This window comes from Kogia breviceps, chromosome 20 (genome assembly GCF_026419965.1).
Source record: "Kogia breviceps isolate mKogBre1 chromosome 20, mKogBre1 haplotype 1, whole genome shotgun sequence".
Lineage (NCBI taxonomy): Eukaryota > Metazoa > Chordata > Mammalia > Artiodactyla > Physeteridae > Kogia > Kogia breviceps.
The window spans coordinates 15,613,199-15,632,777 of record NC_081329.1 but is presented as its reverse complement, the minus strand read 5'-3'; the positions used below and the strand labels follow the sequence as shown (position 1 = coordinate 15,632,777).

General features: G+C 36.9%; 1 protein-coding gene across 40 annotated transcripts in view; it reads left to right on the top strand.

Moving 5' to 3' along the window:
• Window positions 1-324: 324 nt before the first annotated feature.
• PCM1 (pericentriolar material 1) overlaps window positions 325-19,579 on the top strand; it is a 92,708-nt gene continuing 73,453 nt past the window's right edge. For 15 of the 40 annotated variants that reach the window (XM_059049410.2, XM_059049408.2, XM_059049409.2 and 12 more), the window contains exons 1-7: window positions 387-675; window positions 2,258-2,328; window positions 11,809-11,926; window positions 13,690-13,935; window positions 15,311-15,580; window positions 16,246-16,416; window positions 16,602-16,718. In XM_059049410.2, the coding sequence (XP_058905393.1) occupies window positions 11,831-11,926; window positions 13,690-13,935; window positions 15,311-15,580; window positions 16,246-16,416; window positions 16,602-16,718 (900 nt within the window). In that variant the 5' untranslated portion in view covers window positions 387-675; window positions 2,258-2,328; window positions 11,809-11,830. Of the gene's footprint in view, window positions 676-1,838; window positions 2,013-2,257; window positions 2,329-11,808; window positions 11,927-13,689; window positions 13,936-15,310; window positions 15,581-16,245; window positions 16,417-16,601; window positions 18,402-19,579 lie in introns of those variants that run through there. The other 25 variants (XM_059049412.2, XM_059049407.2, XM_059049411.2 and 22 more) reach the window with 14 other exon arrangements.

Sequence of the window (19,579 nt, the reverse complement as noted above, 5' to 3'; positions counted from 1 at the left end):
CCCCAGTCTGCGGTCTTTTCTCCTCCTTCCGGCACTCTCCGGAGCCGGCACCCCACCCCCGGCCACGGAAAACCAGAACTCGTCTCCGCTCTTTTTCCAGCTGCCCAAGAGAGCTTCATCCACTTCCGCACAGGCCGCGACCTCCTCGCTGGAGGAGGCGGAAGCGCACAGCATGCTGGGATTTGTAGTCATTTCCCTCGTGGCGAACGTGCGGGCGCGTATAACCCGAGAGCGACTTGGCATTCTGGGATATGTAGTTCTTGGTGGTTCGTTTGTGTAATCGGCACCCGGCTCCGGAGCCAGAGGTGACACCGCAGACTCCCGCCGGTCACATGACTTCAGTCTAGAGCGCCGATCGCACTGCGGCTCCCGCCCAGGCGAATTTCGCCCCCGCGCGGCCGTTGCCGAGGAGACGGCGCATGTCTCCCGGCGCGTTGCCCGCTCTGCAGTCCCCCCGCCCCTCTTCTCCCACCACAATGAGAGCCTAAGATGGCGGTGGCTGCGGCGGTTGGAGCCGAGTAGCTGATGTAGAAAAGGCGGCCATTGGGCCCTAAGCAGCCAGGAAACTTGGGGACTCTCCCTGCTGCGGTCTCTAAGGGAGGCCCGCCGCCGGTGGCGGTTCGTGGGGGCTGGCCGCTACTCCACCCTTGGCGGGAGCGGCTGCTTCGCTTACAGGTAATGCCTGAGCGTCCCCAGCCCTTGGCAACCGAGGGCAGCGCGGCGTAGGGGCGGGAGAGCAACGGCCCTGGGACGCTTGACTCCGTGGGGCCTGGTCTCGGGCCCGCGCCTCTGTCTGTGTTCCTGGGGTTTTTTTGCTGCTTGCTTCCCGTCCCCTGGGCAGGCATTCCGCTCCCTCCCCCGGACCGACAGACGCGATCTCGGGGTGAGCCTCAAGGGACGCATCTTGGCGACCGCAGATCCCCCCTTCTTGCCTCCCCGCCCCTCTCTCTTTTTGGCCCTGGGGAGGAGGCCGCCCTGCGACTCGGGAGCTCCAGGAATGTCCCTTGCGAGTGGAGGAAGCGGAGGGGGGGTTACGGTTTGGTTGCCAGGGGCAGGGGGGTCTAGTTTTCCGTAGTAAGGGGCTTTAGTGGCCGTAGTCTTCGTCACTGCGCCTCTCCCACCCTACCCCCCAAATTCTCTTCTGATGGGGCTCTCGAGGTCCAGAATTTGGGGTGGAGAAGGGCCGGTGAGGAGCGACGCGACTTCGGGGTTGGGCTGTGGGCCCCGGGACTTCAGCTGTCTCGGGTGTTAGAGCGGAAGGGCCGCGGGAGGCGTTCCTGGCTTTGGGGTTTCTACTTGCGAGGGGAATGCTCATTTCAGAGCTCTTCCCTCGCCTCAGCCTTTGCGCCCCTTCGCCATCCCTTACTGCTGGTCCAGTTTGGATGGGCCCAGCGTGGGGAAAAACTAAACGCCAAATGGGATTCGGGGAACATCAGTTGCTTTGCAGAAACGGGGGTTGGGGGATTACGTAGTAGGCCCCGCTAGGGAGGCGGGTCGCCCAAACTTTTCATCCCGCGGCTCACTCCTCAAGAACTCGACCTATCTGAAAAAAGAAAACGCATTTTTTGACCGATTGGCGATTTGTGTCGTGTGCTCTACGGGTGACGGATCGTGTCTTGGCGCTGGAAGAAGCGGGCTTTCTGGGCGCCCCCTTTCACCCCCTCCCCATCGCTGCTTTCCAGGCTCCGCCTTTTGGTATTCTCTGGTTACTGGAGTGGGTGTTGTTAAGCTTCGGTGCACCTGCTCCTTTCTTTCCCTATCACCTTCCCATTTAGAGCCACTGGAAACCATTATAATTTTGAGTTTTTGGACTGGAAGTAAACCTTGTGTTTATGTAGTTACAGGGTTATTTTTTAATGACGTAGCCAGCTTTTAAATAAAGAAACTTTTTCCTCATCAACGGGTCTGCAAAGTTCTGGAAGTTTTGAGTGACAGGAAGTTAATGACTTGATCAATCTGAAGAGTAAACTTGGGCATGGATTTTTTACATGATGATTACGTTATATTCCAGAGTAGGTATTAAGAGGTATCACACTGTTGTTTGGGAGGGTCTTACAAGGTTGGAGGACTTAAACCTGTGTACCACATTGTTTTCCTAAAAGATGCAAGTAAGGTGATTTTAAAATAGTGATACATTGGATTTTTTCTTTTCTGTTGATTTTCTGAACATACTTTCGGTTATAAATATAGTCAGTATTTGTTATTCTGTACTTCATAGTGTAATTTACTGAAGTGATTTTTTTTTTTAAATCATAAGCAGACAACAGTTTTGAAGTGTGAAACAGGAAAGGAGCCGTTTCTGAGCTGCAAAAACTAGTTTCTAAACAGGTAATTTGACATCATTATATATGTTATTGGCCTTTGCATTATAGTTGAAGAAGACATTATGATGCAGACTGTTATAAAATACCAGTGCATGTAGTAAACAAACTGTCTAGGTTTGCTGCCCTGTTTGCTCTGCTTTTGGCATGCCACTTTGGTCTGCCTTCATAGTTTTGTTTGAAAAGAGCCATGTCATTCCTAATTATTAAATACTAGAATAGTTTATGCAATACCTTTTTAAATGTCTTTGTCTTCACAGAATTTCTTCTTCAGCCCATTTCAGTTTGAATGTGTCCTGTAACAGCTATTTGGATAGCCTCTTGTTCTGAATTCATTTAATCTTAAGTCATCTTGTACAACTTTTCTATTAATAGGATGTTTTTATTTTTTATTCACAAACTTCTCTACTTTTTGAGCTTATTATATATAATATTGATAGAAGTTGTTTTGTTTTTTTGTTTTTTTGTTTTTTTTTTAGCTGTCTAAAATTACTTTAAACATTAGTTTGTATGCACAGTGCATTGTCAAATGCTGGTTATGTAAAGATATTCTCTGACCAGCAGAAAAAAGTCAGCGTTAAGTTCATTGGGGGAAAGTTAAGTAATTGTTTGCCAAGGACCATTCAGAAATTAAATGACCAAAGGATGAGGATTAGAAGAAATTTTTGTTAGAAGCTTTTCAGCAATAATTACTGTTTAAAAAAATCTCAGAAAGTTTAATAATTCTATTGTTAAAATTTTAAGACAGCCCATTTTCAAAATATATTTACTATATCCTTGCTTTCTAGGAAAGCAGACAAATCTTCAGCTCCCTTATGAAATAGGTTATCATGAGAAAATATAGATTGGCCATTGATTTATATCTTAATTATAATTCTTGGTATTTTTTTCTTTTAATTGAAAGAGTATAACAGAATAAAACAAGAAAAGTGGAATTTGGGGGAACAGTCTAATGTGAGTTTGTGGATTAGAGTTCTTAACACTGGAGTGTGTAATAGGCATTTGGTAAAGTAAAAACAGTTATAAAATCAGTCATAAAATAATTTTCCTTTTAACACATTAGAGAAGATGGATAAAATAGAATAAAAATACAGGGCTCTTGAGTTAAACTCATTTTAAAAGACCTTTGTTTTCTCAGGAGATTTGGCCATTTGTTTCTAAAGGAGGCAAGTGTATGTGAGAAAAAATAGATAGTGTTTGGAATAATCACACTAGGGAATTTATTAAGAAGCCAGAAGGGGGTACATAGCAGTACATTCATCTTACAAATTTAATTCAGTGCCTACAATGTGCGACTTAATGGCCATAAAGTACTAGAGATGTGGCAGTGAGCAAAACAGATAAAGTGTCTTGCCTCAGGGAGTAAACCTACATTTTGCAAGTGTGAGTGTGTAGTATGATATAATATACCTTAATAGTGGACACAGTCATTGCCATTTTGTAACTATTTGACTGACCTTACCTTTGAGTTTGGGAGGAGAAGCAAAGAGATTAGGTAATGAGGCTTATCCAGAATTGAGTTCATAAAATGGGCAAATAGTTGAGGAGGCCAAGGATGCCAGCAAGTCATTTTTGGAATGGCTTACTTGGGTTTGCATTTGGGGTTGAGTAAGAAAGTGAGGGTTTAATGGATTCCTGGAAAGATAAATGATCAAGGGGCTGGAAGTATTCAGCAGGGCAATGAGCAAGTGAGAGAAGTAGAATGCAAGGTCTTAGGTTCAGAAAGAGGGATTTCAGAAGTTCAGGATCTTGAACAAATTATCTCTTCAGAGTAAAAATAGTATTGGAATAGAGAAGATGAGATGGATGTTGGAACTGAGGTCAGAGTTTAGAAAAATGGTTACAAATGTTCAGGTCATGAAAGCAGAGAATGAGGTGGAGAGTGAAACCATGAGCCTGTTGTTAGTAAGAATAGTGTAAGACTGTCTTGGGATGGACAGTAGGAAGTGGTACCCAAGATAGGGAGAGTGGCATTTTTGGTGGTTAATTTGTTCGAAAGAGGAAGGTTAAGCATTGTTAAATAAGAATGGTCTGCAATTGGTATCCTTTCCCCCATGGATCTGAAAGACTAGGAAGAGTAGCATCTTCTTTTAGAAAGGATTTCTAAGGAAATCGTGCTTTTAGAGTGACTTGGGATTTTATTGAACCCAAAGAAGTAGGAGGAATATTTGGGAACAGATGGAGGACATATAGGGAGTTTGTATGGAGTGGTCCAGTGGAAAGGGATCATAGGAAGAGCTGTTGTCAGTAATGAGTAGGGGATGGAGTGGCCCAGTGGAAAGGGATCATAGGAAGAGCTGTTGTCAGTAATGAGTAGGGGATGGAGTGGCAGTGAAGATTGGGATTGGTTATAGCAGGGCATATAGATGTACCCAGGGAGTTATATGTAATCGGTGACAAGGACGTGACAGATTTGAGTATAAATTGTAGAGAGGGAGAGGTTTTAGCAAGCAGAATTTAATTGACTTCAGGGCTCTCATTGCTTTTGTAGAGAGCAAGGATATATTAAATTTTCTTGGTGTGGAAATGCTCTACAGAGTAACTGTACCATAAGATAGACCCAGTGCAATACTTGGTACATAGGTCTAATCAAATTTTTGTTAATTCCAATTGAGCGTTATATTGCAGTCTATGTTGCAGTCTGTTCATTCTCCTCCCCCCAATACCTTAAGAGTTTTTATTTCTTTTAATTTAAAGAGGGTAATTGTAGAGATATATCTTAAGTTCTAGAAAATTATTGAAATTTTTAGGAAGTGTCAAATAGAAAGAACCAAGGAAAAGATCTGTATGGTTTTTAGGTACAGAGAAGAAATTGAGAAATTCCTCAAATGAAACTAAACAATCACATAATGCCAGAAACTTATGCATTTTCTTCTCAGTTTCTATTAAAAGTGCTTAGTATGCTTGCGCACTGTATTAAAGACTTTCAAAACAGTATACTGGGTATTTCCTTTATATAATTAGTAAAAGAAATATTCCAAATAATGCAACCTTTAGAAAACATGCAGATAACATAAGGTACCAGCTTTGGTTATTTTGTGACTCTAAGTAAATATTTAGGAAAAAACCTGTAGTTTCTGCGTTATTTTATTTGGGTATTTCTAAAACCTTGATTTACAGCTGTCAGGTGAGAAGTAAGGTATTTCCAAAGACAGTTATGAGTAATTTAATACCATTTGAGAAATAATATCTGAATTTTAAAGATTTTAGGAAAAATAATCTTTTTTCTTTGCTTGATTAATTTCTTCTTTGTATTTTTATTTCAAAGGTAACTTTAGTCAACCATTGGTGTTTTCATGGTAATTAATACTGTGATATTCTACATATATATATAATACTTCTCTATAGTAAGAATCCTACAACAGGATTTTCTTCAGAAGGATCAGTCACTGAAAGTAGCTTATAAATTTTGGTATTTTTGCATTTCATATCCTTATAAGATAGGGGAACCAAATAAGGCTGTCAAAAATAGCAAAATGAAGCCTATAAATAATAGTTTCAACTTAGTTTAGTAGGTCATAGGATGCATAGAAGTGCTTGTTTGAAGTAGAAGAATTTTACTCTTATCCCCATTCAGCTTCACATACTATCATCCATCACTTGTACTGGTTATCTTCCAATGGCTTCAACTTTTCCATCTCATTGTCTTTCTATTAAACCTGCCTGGCAAGATCCCAACCTTGGATGGATTCGATGGAGTGTTTATACCAAGGCTGATGAGCACTTCTGGGGGAAAAAAATTCACACTGCAGATGAGTGATATATTAGTGACGTCAGTGAATGTTACCCTTCTCATCTGAGTCCTTAGCGCTGCCCACAGTCACTCGTCCCCAGTCTCTCAGACGCTGTCACGTTACCCTTGCACGTTTAACGAGCAATCCTTTTTACTTCACCTCACTTAACAAACTCTCGCAGCTTCCTACCACCAAATCTGCTAACCCGCCTGTATCCAATTGTATCCTTACTTTTCTTTTCTTTTGTTTCAGTAAAAGAGGTGTTCCTTTGCCTATCTGAAGCTGATCATTTTTCTTACACCCTGGATCCCAGCTGCTCCTGGTTTTTCAGGGACCATACAGTTTATCTCCTTTGTCTTTTGCATCTTCATTATTTCCCTCTGTGAGCTCTATCCCGACAAATTTTAAACGTGCTCAAGATACCTTCCTTTTAAGGAAACTTTCTTCCTGACCATCTCCACCTGCTTTCCTTCACAGACTGATTCCTTGAAAAAAATCTCCTCATCACTTCCTTTATTTTTTCCCTTTCCCATCAGTAAATGCATTTGTTACGGAATTGATTCTTACCAAAGATGTCAGTAACCCCCTTGTTGCTAAATCCAAGTGTGCACTTCTCAGTGCTTTCCTTATACGACAGAGTAACATCTGGCATTCTTGTCGTACCCTCCTTCTTTATATCCTTCTCCCCCTTTCTAGCACATTCTTCTGGTTTTCCTCCTGTCTTTCTGTACCTTCTTAGTGTTCTTTTCCTTTCTCTCTTAAATATCAGTCTTTCAAGGTTTAGTCTTCTCCCTGAGCCTTCTTTTCCACTTTAAGTTCTTTTATGAGTTGATGATTTGCAAATCTCTGTAGCCTAGATTTCACTTCTGAGAGATCACTAGACATTTGATTTGGTGGACAGTAGGCATCTCAAATATTTCTAAAACTGAACTCATCTTCTCTCAACAGAAACTTGTTTCTTTTCAAATTACTTTGAATGTATCATCCTATATACCCAGTTGTTCAAGCTAGAAATCTGGGAGTAATCCTTTAACTCCTTCCTCCCTGCCTCATCTCCCACATCATTACAGTCACCAAGTTCTATTGATTCTGCCATAAAAATTTTTCTTGCATCGGTCCTCTTCTCTACATACCAAGTTTTTTGATTATTGGAAGTCCTTCTATACAAGTAATAGTTTATGATCATCATAAAATAATCAAAAACTATATAAATAATTATATTAATGTGTTTACAGAATAAAATTTAGAAGGTAGAGAGAGACCTGTAGTTTTAATGGTGACTTTGAGGTGGTTAGAGAGGTTGACATAAAAAAGAAATGACTTGCCTTTGTTTTCTCCCTTTTGTAGGGCGAGATAGCTACTCCTGTAGAGAAATCAGTTGAATGTTAATACACTGAGAATTGACTCACATGCAATTATTTCTTTAGCTTCATACTGATAATTTTACTTCTATAGGAGTGTGCCTTTTAAACCATGTTTTAGAAACTTATGTTAATAGTGTTCAAAGTCATTAGCCTATAAATAGATCCTTAGAAAAAGCTCTTCATTTTCGGGGGAATTCATCATAATAAAAAATGAGTATAAAAAAATCTCTGAATATAGTCTTAATAATTTATCTTAAAGTAAACTTACCTTATTACTCAACTGATAGAAAATGTAACATACTCTATTAAAAAAAGAAGAAAAAGGGATTTCCCTGGTGGTCCAGTGTGTAAGACTGCATTCTTAATGCAGGGGGCCTGGATTTGATCCCTGGTCAGGGAACTAGATCCCACATGCCACAGCTAAGAGCCCACATGCTGCAACTAAGACCCGGCACAGCCAAAATAAATAATAAAATAAATAAATATTAAAAAAAAAAATAGAAAATGTAACATACTCTTTTACCAAAATAATTGGTAAGAGTTTTTCTTAAATATTTTAATAATTTTCTGTTCTAATTTCCATTTTAAGATAAATTGCTTTTAGTAATGTTAAGTATCATTATCACCTCTGTTGCTTATGTATTTTTTTGAGCTCCTGTTCTTTAATATTACAGATTATATTAGTACCTCTAGAAAAAGGTACTTGTAAAATGTTTCATTTAAATGAGTCATTTCAGTTCACTGGACATAACCTCTTTATGAGTATCAGTTATTTTGCAAAGTTCTTAAATATATTTCTAGTATAAAAAATGATGTAAAATATTGCTGAAAATATATGACAGAAAAGAGCAAAAATCACATTCTACCCCTGCAACCAAAAATTGCTTTCATGCAAGCATTTTTTAATATAGTAAAGATACTAACTGTATACTTCCTGTTTCTGTCAGATTTTTTTCTCAATTTGTCATGTACTATTTATTCTCAGTATACTTGGGATTCACTTGTATATGAATCAAATCGTTTAAACATTGTCCTTTTATTTCTGCATTCCAAATAAGTAAAATCTCTATTTTTAAAGTCTGTTCTTTTTTCTTGTCTGTTATTTGATTCTTTCAGCTTATTTTTCTATTTTTAATATACTAGATAGTATATTGATGTTACGATATAAGGCAGTCTTTTTCAATTGGGAGGGAATTAAGCTCTAATGCTCTAAGGCATCTATCTGTTTTTTACTGTGAATTAATCCCCCTTCTCTGTGTCTGGAATGGGACTGGGTATGTGCCATCCTTGGGAGAACTGAGAAAATAGTCACTCAAATCATTTTTCTGTGTTTGTGTTTAAGATGAAGAATCCTAGTTTAGGAAGCCTGTTAAAGCTCTAAGTAAAATATTTTCAACATTGTTAGCAAATTGTCCCGACCACTGAATAATCCAATACCATACAATTGTTGTGAAGATTAAATGATAAACACATATGAAACATTTAGCATGGTGCTTGGCATATAGTGAACAAATTAGATGTTAGCTATAATTTTTGTCATTAAATTTTTTGAATTGGGTGTATTTGAGGATTTTCTTTTTGGGCGGTACTAATATAACCATATAGATACTTAACATGGTTGAGTATCTTGGGACTAGTTTTCTACTCTCTTGACCTCCCTTGCAACTCTTGCTTTTATTTTTAGATAATTGTTTTTCCAACTACTTGTTTATTCTTCCAAATGGTTTTTAGAATCATTCTGTCAAATTCCAAGAAGAATTCCAGTGGGATTTTTCTTGGTATTTAATTAAGTTTATACATTTAGGAAAAATGGTATTATGTTTATAATATTTAGGCTTTTCATTAGGGGACATTTGTTTTTCTGCTTATTCACATTTTCTGTTATGTTGTTTTATAGAGTTTAATAGTGCTTCTTATATATGTTTAATCACTGAATCACTGCTGTACAGCAGAAATTAGCACAACATTGTAAATCAGTTGTACTTCAATTAAAATAATAATTCTTCACATAGGGCAAAATTATATTATTCCTAGATAATTTTATTTTTTTGCCACTGTTATAAGTGATATCATTTCCACCCAGTATATTTCTAACTGGTTATTTGTGGTATTTTGAAATTCTCTAGGTTTTTAAAATGCATATTCTTTAAGAATACCATCTTTTCAGTATTAATATTTGTTCCATATTTTTCTATTTTGTAGAAACAATTTCAAAACAATGTTAAATAACTAATATGTGTTTTGGTCTTTTATTTAAAAATTGTTTTTAAAGTTTTTTTTTTTTTGATGTGGACCATTTTTAAAGTCTATTGAATTTGTTACAGTGTTGCTTCTGTTTTATGTTTTGGTCCTCTGGCAGAGAGGCATGTGGGACCGTAGCTCCCTGACCAGGGATCCAGCCTATACCCCATCCCACCCCCCTGTGCCTTGGAAGGCGAAGTCCTAGCCACTGGACCGCCAGGGAAGCCCCGTTTTTGTCTTTTAATAGGAATATGCTGCATATCTTATTTTAAGATCATTGGCTATTGGTTTAAAATATACTGCTTTTCAACTCTTTAGAAAATTTTTAAAGTAACATATGCTCATTGAGTATAACCTTTAAAAATTATGAATCGCTGTGTTTTACACCTGAAAATTACATGATATTGTACGTCAACTATACCTCAATAATTTTTTTTTAAAAAATAATAAATGCTATTGAAATAAACAGCGTAAAAATACACATACCTGTAAGGAAGTATCAATGTATTTGTACTTTTTAAGATTTTTTTCAAATTAAGTGTTGAATTTTATCACTTTTTATTTTGAGATGATAATATTTAACCTGTTTAATGTAATGTATTATTTTAATATATATCCTAGCATTCAAATCCCCATGGGATAAATTCTGCTTTGTCATGGATGATTAAAATCCTTTTAATATTATACTCTAGTGAGTGGGAGAAGTTAGGATCTTAGAATCAAAGTAACTTGGATTTGTATTCTTTTATGACATTTTTAGCAGAATGACCTTGACAGAATTATCTGACTTCTTTGCATGTTAATGTTAGTATTAGTAAACTGAAAAACCTATTATAATCCTGATGTCTAACGGCTTACCCTGCCCCTTGAGTTACAGATAAAGTTTATCTCACTGTCTCCTCTTTCACTCAGTCCCCCTCCAGCCCGAGCGGTTCCACAACCAGTGGAGATACAAAGTCCTCCACAAGATCATGTAGAAATCTTGTTTTCTCATGATCATCTCTGCTTCTGAACCTTTGCTTGTACTATTGCTTCTTCCATTTCTCAGCTCTTTGACCCAGGTGTGAAATTTAGTGCCTTCCTTGGTTTTCACAAAATCCTCACTTTTTTTTAGTGGGGAGAATTTGTGACTTTAGTGGACTGTATCAAGATCTAGGGAAAACTATGAGGTAGCAGTAATATAATTTAAAATAGGGCAGTAAGGGGACTTCCATGGTGGCACAGTGGTTAAGAATCTGCCTACCAATGCAGGGTACACGGGCTTGATCCCTGATCTGGCGAGATCCCATGTGCCATGGGGCAGCTAAGCCCATGCGCCACAACTATTGAGGCTGCGCTCTAGAGTCCACGAGCCACAACTACTGAAGCCTGCGTGCCACAACGACTGAAGCCTGCGCTCATAGAGCCCGTGCTCTGCAACGAGAGAAGCCACAACAGTGAGAAGCCTGTGCGCCTCAATGAAGAGTAGCCCCCCGCTCGCCGCAACTAGAGAAAGCCCACAGGCAGCAACAAAGACCCAACGCCAAAAATAAAATAAATAAATAAATAAATTTAAAATAGGCCAGGAGACGTGCTATGTTTAAATGTTTTTAGCCACTGTATTCTTGGTTTTTATCAGCCATTTCACCTACCTGGTCCTGTTTCTGTCTTGCTGCTTTCTTTTCATCTTGCTTACCATTACCTTCCCATTAAGACCAAACCTTTCTTCATGTTCCATGCAGAGCCGTTTTACGTTCTTTGAATCTTTGACACAAAACAAATGTCTGGGTCTTTGGGGGTATTTCTTTTCGAAGAGCAGTTTTGGTTCTAGCTATTAATAACTTTTTCCTACCTGATTACTCTACCGTTTAGGATTGTGTTGAATACATTAAATGGAATAACCTTAAAGCATGCAAGCCAGCTGACACAGTGGATATTCTGAGATTTTTCCTTCCCCCCCTCATCACTTTGGCTACCTAATGCCTGCTAATTGTACTATGCCTATGGCAGCTAAGTCATTTCGTCTGTGATGTGCAGTTGACAGAGCCTCTTTTATTTCATAAAATCAACTTTTCTGATATTCTTTTATATTGCTAAGCTGCATGGAATTATTTAAATTTACAATTTGTTTTTATGTGTTAGGAAAGTTAGTGTTCACTTGTTTTGCAGAACATTAATTATAAAAGCCAGTATGGCCACAGGAGGAGGTCCTTTTGAAGAAGGCATGAATGATCAGGATTTACCAAACTGGAGCAGTGAGGGTGTTGATGACCGGCTCAACAACATGGTAGGATATCTTACTGCTGATGGTGTGTCGTTGGCTGCAAATGTTAGAATGCAACTCTCCCCTGACTTCGCCAAGTCATACTCACTGGAACTCTTTGAAAAAAACACATTGTTTTCTTGCTGTTCAAGATATTAAATGACCCTCGGCTATTTTTTATATTATTTGAAGACATTTTTGTTTGTAGGTAACATATCAACTTGAGTTAGCTTAAGCCAAAAAAGAGATTTATTACAAGGATATAAGGATGTTTTATGGAAAACAAAGGAATATAGCTGGGTTTTAGGAAGGGACTAGAAAAAGCAACCAGAAAGTTGTCAAGAATTACTTTTCCATTATGCTGACTCTTTGCTTCTGTGTGCCTCTGCTTAACACAACTTTCTTTTCACAGACCAGTTTTCTCTCCTCTCTGGTCCACGTGGTATACTATGGCTGCCCTTTCATTCTAAAGTTTTCAGCTATGGCTGCAATTATATACTGACTAGTTATCTCTTAGTTCCAATTTGAAATTTTAACATTTGATTATCCCAATTTGGATTAGATATGCATCTTTTTTCCAGTCATCTATGGCCAGGATTGGGTGGGGTAAGTAGAACAAGAGGTTGGCTGGAACACCCACACATGGATTGGGGTGGAGGGACAGTTTGTAGAGAAAGGAGTTTTATTATAAAAGAGAAAACTATCCCAAAAGATTTTACTAAAGTAAAATTAAAAGACTCTTCCAATATGGATAAAGTGGGAATTTATAGCCTTTTTGTTGAGTGCGTTATGTGAGTATAGCTAAGTAAATAAAAATGTTTTCTAGTTAAAATATTAAGCATTTTTTGTCATTTCATATCAGACCTTATCATGTAGTACATTGTTGCCTATAGAAAATAATAATAGTTATATTTATTGCTTACTATATGCTAGGCACTGTGCTAGCTGTTTTATGTATTTTTTTCTTTAAAAAAATTTTTTTATTGGAGTATAATTGCTTTACAATGTTGTATTAGTTTCTGCTGTACAATGAAGTGAATCAGCTATATGTATACCTATATCCCCTCCCTCTTGGACCTCCCTCCCAACCTCCCCATCTCACCCATCTAGGTCGTCACAGAGCAACGAGCTGAGCTCCCTGTGCTATACAGCAGGTTCCCACTAGCTATCTGTTTTACACATGGTAGTATATTTATGTCAAACCTAATCTCCCAGTTTGTCCCACCCTCCCCTTATGTATGTTATTTTTAATCGTGTTTTAAAGGTGACACTATTTTAGAGATTAGGAAACTGAGATCTTGGGAAGTTTAATAAATTGCATAGGGTCACACAGTGGGGCGTTTCTTCCTATAATAGTAATTGCTTTAGAACACAGGTTGATTCCAGATCTGTCTACCTATATATACTGACTTTAAAGGAGGCCAGTAAAGGTATATATAATTTATTTCACTATTCAGTTTATAAATAGTAAGGAATCATTTTTAAAAACGCTTTTGAAAATATTCAGACTGACGCTAGGTTTGGAGTTTGGGTATTTGTATTTGTTAATGACCTATGATAGGAAAGTAATTATTTTCTGAATAATGTCAGCACAGTTTGAATTTTAGGCTAGGTGTAGTGGAGGGAAAATGGGTTAGTACAAGTAAATAATTGTCTCTAAGACTATGTATTTATGTGAAAAATGTTTGTCATTTAAAATTTTAAGACCAAAAATTTTTAAGCATACCAAAATATTTTTCTGATTTGATAGAGGCCAGATTAACCTTTGCCTGTACTTTTTTTTAAAGGATTGGGGTGGCCAACAGAAGAAGGCAAATAGATCATCAGAAAAGAATAAGAAAAAGTTTGGTGTAGAAAGTGATAAAAGGGTAACTAATGATATTTCCCCGGAGTCATCACCAGGAGTTGGAAGGCGAAGAACGAAGACTCCACATACGTTTCCGCATAGTAGATACATGACGCAGATGTCTGTTCCCGAGCAGGCAGAATTAGAGAAACTTAAACAGCGGATAAACTTCAGTGATTTAGATCAGGTTTGTAAATTATTTTAAAAATCAAGTTATGACTGTGGAAAATATTTGCAGTAGACTAAATAGTTTGTCTTAATAAAATTGAGCTGTTTATTTCCTTTTTCTTAGTTTCTGTGCGAATGGAAAGAATGTTAATCCGCTGTGATGGTACTGTGTTCTTTGGAGGGCAATAAAGTCCTTATTTCTAAACTTGCTGAGGACAAGTCTCTTGGGACTTTATTATTATACTATATGACTAACTTAAATGATTTCATTTTGAAACTAAATTATGCATGCTAGTAACTGAGTAAGATTGCTGTTAAGCAAAAGGGAATATCCAGTTTAGAATATTTGTCATTGGTTAAGTGTGGGATGTGCTGGGTTATCTCAAGTTTAGAATAAAACAGTTGTTTGTATTTATAATCACTGAAATCAAGTTTAGAACTAGAAGCAAGTAGAAATGATAATGAACTCTTCAACATTTTACTGTCACATCTGTACTTCATAGAGATAAGTTTTCCAAATATGCATAAAGGTAGATTCAAGTCTGGTATGATGGTGATGATCATATATCATTTAGTCACCTATGTGTTAATTATTGACCATTCACTGTATGCCGGGCACTAAATTGAGTACTTTATCAGACAGTGCTTCACACTGACACATCTTTTTTAAAAAATTATTTATTTTTGGCTGCGTTGGGTCTTCCTTGTTGCGTGTGGGCTTTCTCTGGTTGCAGCGAGCAGGGGCTACTCTTCCTTGTGATGCACAGGCTTCTCTTTGTGGTGGCTTTTCTTCTTGAGGAGCGCGGGCTCTAGGGCACGTGGGTTTCAGTAGTTTTGGCATGCGGGCTCAGTAGTTGTGGCTCGCAGGCTCTGGAGCACAGGCTCAGAAGTTGTGGCACATGGGCTTAGTTGCTCCGTGGCATGTGGGATCTTCCTGGCCCACGGATCAAACCCATGTCCCTTACATTGACGGGTGGATTCTTAACCATTGCGCCACCAGGGAAGTCCTACATTGACACATCTTTATGTTGATGTTCATATTAATTAATTAACATTGATTCATTGTGTCCAAAGCCTATGTTATATTCTGTGTTCAAGTATGACTGGCAATATGAGTTATAAATGATTCATAATCCTACTACTTCATTTAGACTAGTCTTGCTCACATTCATCATTTGAATTGTCTCTGACAGAATGAGGCCTAGCACGTGATAATTGAATTTTGATATTTTACTAAAAGAATTTTGTAGGTCTGAAGTTGTTTTGAATCTTACAGCAAATCTGTTTATATGCACCTTGTGAATCAATATCTGATGGTAAAACTAAGAACATTGGATTTTTTTTAATTTTGAAAGATTAATGTTTGTGGGATTTGGTTTCTTTTTCATATATAGAGAAGCATTGGAAGTGATTCTCAAGGTAGAGCAACAGCTGCTAACAACAAACGTCAGCTTAGTGAAAACCGAAAGCCCTTCAACTTTTTGCCTATGCAGATTAACACTAACAAGAGCAAAGATGCTGCTGTAAATCCTCAAAAGAGAGAAATGATTGGATCAGCACAATGTAAAGAGTTGTTTGCTTCTGCTTTAAGTAATGACCTTTTGCAAAACTGTCAGGTCTCTGAAGAAGATGGGAGAGGAGAGCCTGCAATGGAGAGCAGCCAGGTGATAAAACTTCTTTCTTTTGCTCTTTGCTTTCATAAACCTCAAAGTAGATTCATTAAGATTTTTAAAAAATATTGGGTTATGCACATAGGAATTTTAGTTAGGTAAAATTAAAGTACTTCTCTGACCTTCCTCAGTTAATCTATCAGATTTACTCAAAATGGTGTAAATTTCTTTTTACCAAAATGATTGTAGAAATGGCATAGTCAGGTAAATTACGACTTCCGTTCATCTGCCAAATGCTGTATTGCTAATTTTTAGTAAAGAGCAATTAGGAGCAATGTGATTAATAGATTGCTGCAGAAATTTTTTAAAATGGTTGTATAATTTTTTTGAAAAAATTACTTTTCAAAAGTATCTTAATTTTTAAAAGTTATTTATAAAGAAATATATAAATAGTAGAAAAATTTATATAAATAATAGTTTGATATGCAGTTTTATAAAATGAAGTTCCCAGTAATGCAACTAAAACACATTTTGGAATTTTTAAGTTAACAGTAATTGGAATTGTTAGCATTGCCTGTTATGTTTTGATTAAATTCTAAATTTGATTCAGATCTTTTGTATGTCTGAATTCACACAATAAACCTAGAAGTATCTTTGGTTACTTGAAATTAAAATCTATAATTTTAATTCCCCCCCCACCCCAAATATTTCCCTTGCAGATTGTAAGCAGGCTTGTTCAGATTCGTGACTATATTACTAAAGCTAGTTCCATGCGGGAAGATCTTGTAGAGAAAAATGAAAGATCTGCTAATGTTGAGCGCCTTACTCATCTAATAGATCACCTTAAAGAACAAGAAAAGTCATATATGAAATTTCTCCAAAAAATTCTTGTAAGTTTTGGACCCTTTCAATAATGTATTGAGTTATTTTTGTAGTATATCAGTGTACATGTACTGATGACATTCTGATGCTACCCCAGAGGAGTTAATATATTTTCAAAAAATCGTGCCATCCATTATAACATTTTATTGCCCTTTTTAATAGTTGTATGATTTATACCGCTAAAATATTTCAGGCTAGAGAAAATGAGGAGGAGGATGTTCGGACTATAGATTCAGCTGTGGGATCTGGTTCTGTAGCTGAGAGCACATCGCTAAACATAGATGTGCAGTCTGAGGCTTCAGATGCCACGGTAAGCGGCTTTTTAGTCATTAAAAGTGCTGGAAATGAAGATATAAAGTTTTCCCCCGGTTTTCACAATGATATTTTTGTAGGCATTCCTTAATGAAAAGTTTATCTCAGGGAAGAAACCCTCAGATTGTTAATGCTGTATATATTCTTTTTGAACATGGAAGTTTAAAAGTTTTATTTATTAGCATTAAAAATAGTTTTAATGGTTGATTAAATCTAATAATATCTGATCTTCAATTTGCAGAAACCTGGTTATTCTAGTTTGTTTCATTAAGCACAGATTTACTCATTTTAAGAAGCATTGGGAAAGTTAAAATTCGTTGTGGATGTAAGAGCTATAAGTACAGTGTCATTGCTTAGCATGTCGTCTGTTGGAAAAGTCTCCAAGTTCATTTGCCATTGAGGAACCATTTTAAGGCTGTTAGGATTCTCATTTCTCAGGCTAGCTTAGAACGGAAGCAAAACCAGATGACTGATAAATTGAGATGAAAATGGGACAGGGTAGCGTTTACTTTGGGATTTATTACAGTGAGAAAAATACTATAAATTCTGACTCTGCAAAATGGAATGTATCAAAATACTGTCTTTTGGAAAAATCAGAAATTTACAGAACTTTGAGGAAAGATTTATAAAATAAACATAGTTCATAGAAGTTAGTATGAAACTAGTATACTTTTAAGCATTTTAATTTTAGCAGATGAACCTACAACCATGCATTAGTAAACTTGAAAGCCTGTCATCAGTAATGCCTTTCTTGTGAAAGGATAGCCACGTGTATCTTTTGTTTCCGAGGTGTGTTCCAAAGTACCATTCAGCATTAGGAATTTGAGGGTTTGTTTCCTTTTAATATTGACCTGCATAGTTTCCTGTCTGCCTCCTTTCTCTTCCTTGCCCTTCCTGATTTGAAGAGGAAATTTGAATTTTTTTTCTCTCCATTATTTTCACCAGGAGATGCTCAGAGGGCTTGATCCAAATGGTTGTTGAAGAATGGATTCTACTGTGGGGAAATTGTTTTTCTATTTACAGTGGTGCTGGGAATTTCTTTCTCACATTTCATTCCAGCAGAAGTGGAAGGGTTGGGGCATGTCGGTAAAGGAATTCTGTTGGAGAGGAGTGGGAAATGATACAGATGATTATTATAATTTATATGCTAGTGTATATCGTGTTCCCCATGATGAGAATTTCTTTCATAACATTAAATCAGGACATTTTGAAAGTTAATTAATAACGTAGCAGAATAAATGTTGAAATATGCTTCAGCAATTGTTGTATAGCTTATTGCCTAGGATATGATATTCACTTAATTATAATAAGCCCAAAGTCTAGTCTATAGGAATTTAAAAGCCTGATTTAAAGTTTTATTGCCACTTGGGGGAGGGTGGATTGATTTTCTAAAAGATGGACTGGTAATTTTTTATATTTATTTACAAGACTGGCTTATATGTTAAACAGGAGTTTGTGTTAAGAAATTAATATGCTACACTATTTAATAAAGGAGGCATCTTTTAGTCTGAGAATTCGGCCCTGCATTGAGGACAAACTAGGGAATTCAGCTTCACAAGAACAGGTTTCAGACATTGACGTTACAACAAGTCCAAAAGGGAAAGGTGACAGACCTCCTCAGAATGACAGGGAACTGAGGCCTAATAGGAAATATAGCCGAAAACGTGGATTTCCCTCAAAGGTATACTTCACAATATTAACTTGGGAAGTCTCTAAATGAGCACCTCTTTTGTTCATATTTCCTCTCCTTGATTTGCTTTCTTGTTGTTGCTATTAACTTTTAAATATGTACATTAACATGGTTAATTGTACTGTAATTTGCATTAGTAAAAATGCTGTCCCTTAGTGTTTTTTCCTTTTCTGCTTTCTTATTCTCCTCTCCATGGATTATGTGTGGCAGCTGTTTTTAATTTGTATTAACAAAGGACTTGAAACTTAATCCATTTTCCTTTTTTTTGCTGTTGAGAACTCAAAATATAACACATTCTTAAACCTTGACCATTAGTTGTCTTTTGTTTCTGATATTTGTGTTCATGGATTAAGAAGGTACTTTAAAGTTTTGTCTTATTTCCTGTAGTCATTCATTAAAGAAAGAAAAAATAGAGCAAGCTATTAGCTTTCCTGTTTTCTTAAGAATGAAATATTGGGTTGGCCAAAAAGTTCGTTTGGGTTTTTCCATAGGATGTTAGGGAAAAACCCAAACGAACTTTTTGGCCAACCCAATATTTTTAGTGTTTTTTGGTTTATATTTTTCTTCGCATTGGAAATCCCTTCTTACATTCTGTTTTTTAAAAAATTATTCAGTTGACTTGTTTCCTGATGTTTTTGCTACTTTTTTCTCCAATGTTTGCTGTAAACGTTCTTTTTTAAAATTTTCCATGATTTGCATAAAGACACTCAGGAAAGGTTTAAAGACAACTATTTGTGTAGTTCCACTTAAAACAGTTTGAAAAAAAATAGCATTTGTAAAAATGCTCATATCCATTTGACAGGAGCAAAGTACTATTTTAATAATTGAGTATAGATAAGACCAATTTCATATGTTTTATTACTAGCTTATTACCTAGGATTAGGCTTTCCTTTCTGTTATGTACATATTTTATATTTTTGTGACGTTTAAAAATGACAAAGCTTAACCTCTAGATATTATGGTGTCTCCCCGCTCTCCCACAAGAGTTTGAAGATATAGTTTGAAATCAGGTATAGTGATCTTACTATAAAATGTTAAGCAAAAGGTGTCCCAGTTCAACAGAATAGTAAAGTAGCTGATTATTTTTAAAACTACTAGCATTGGAGAAGAGAAAGCGAATGGGGGAAAATAGATCCTTTGGAACTTCATGTTCCTTTCTTAAGTCTTCT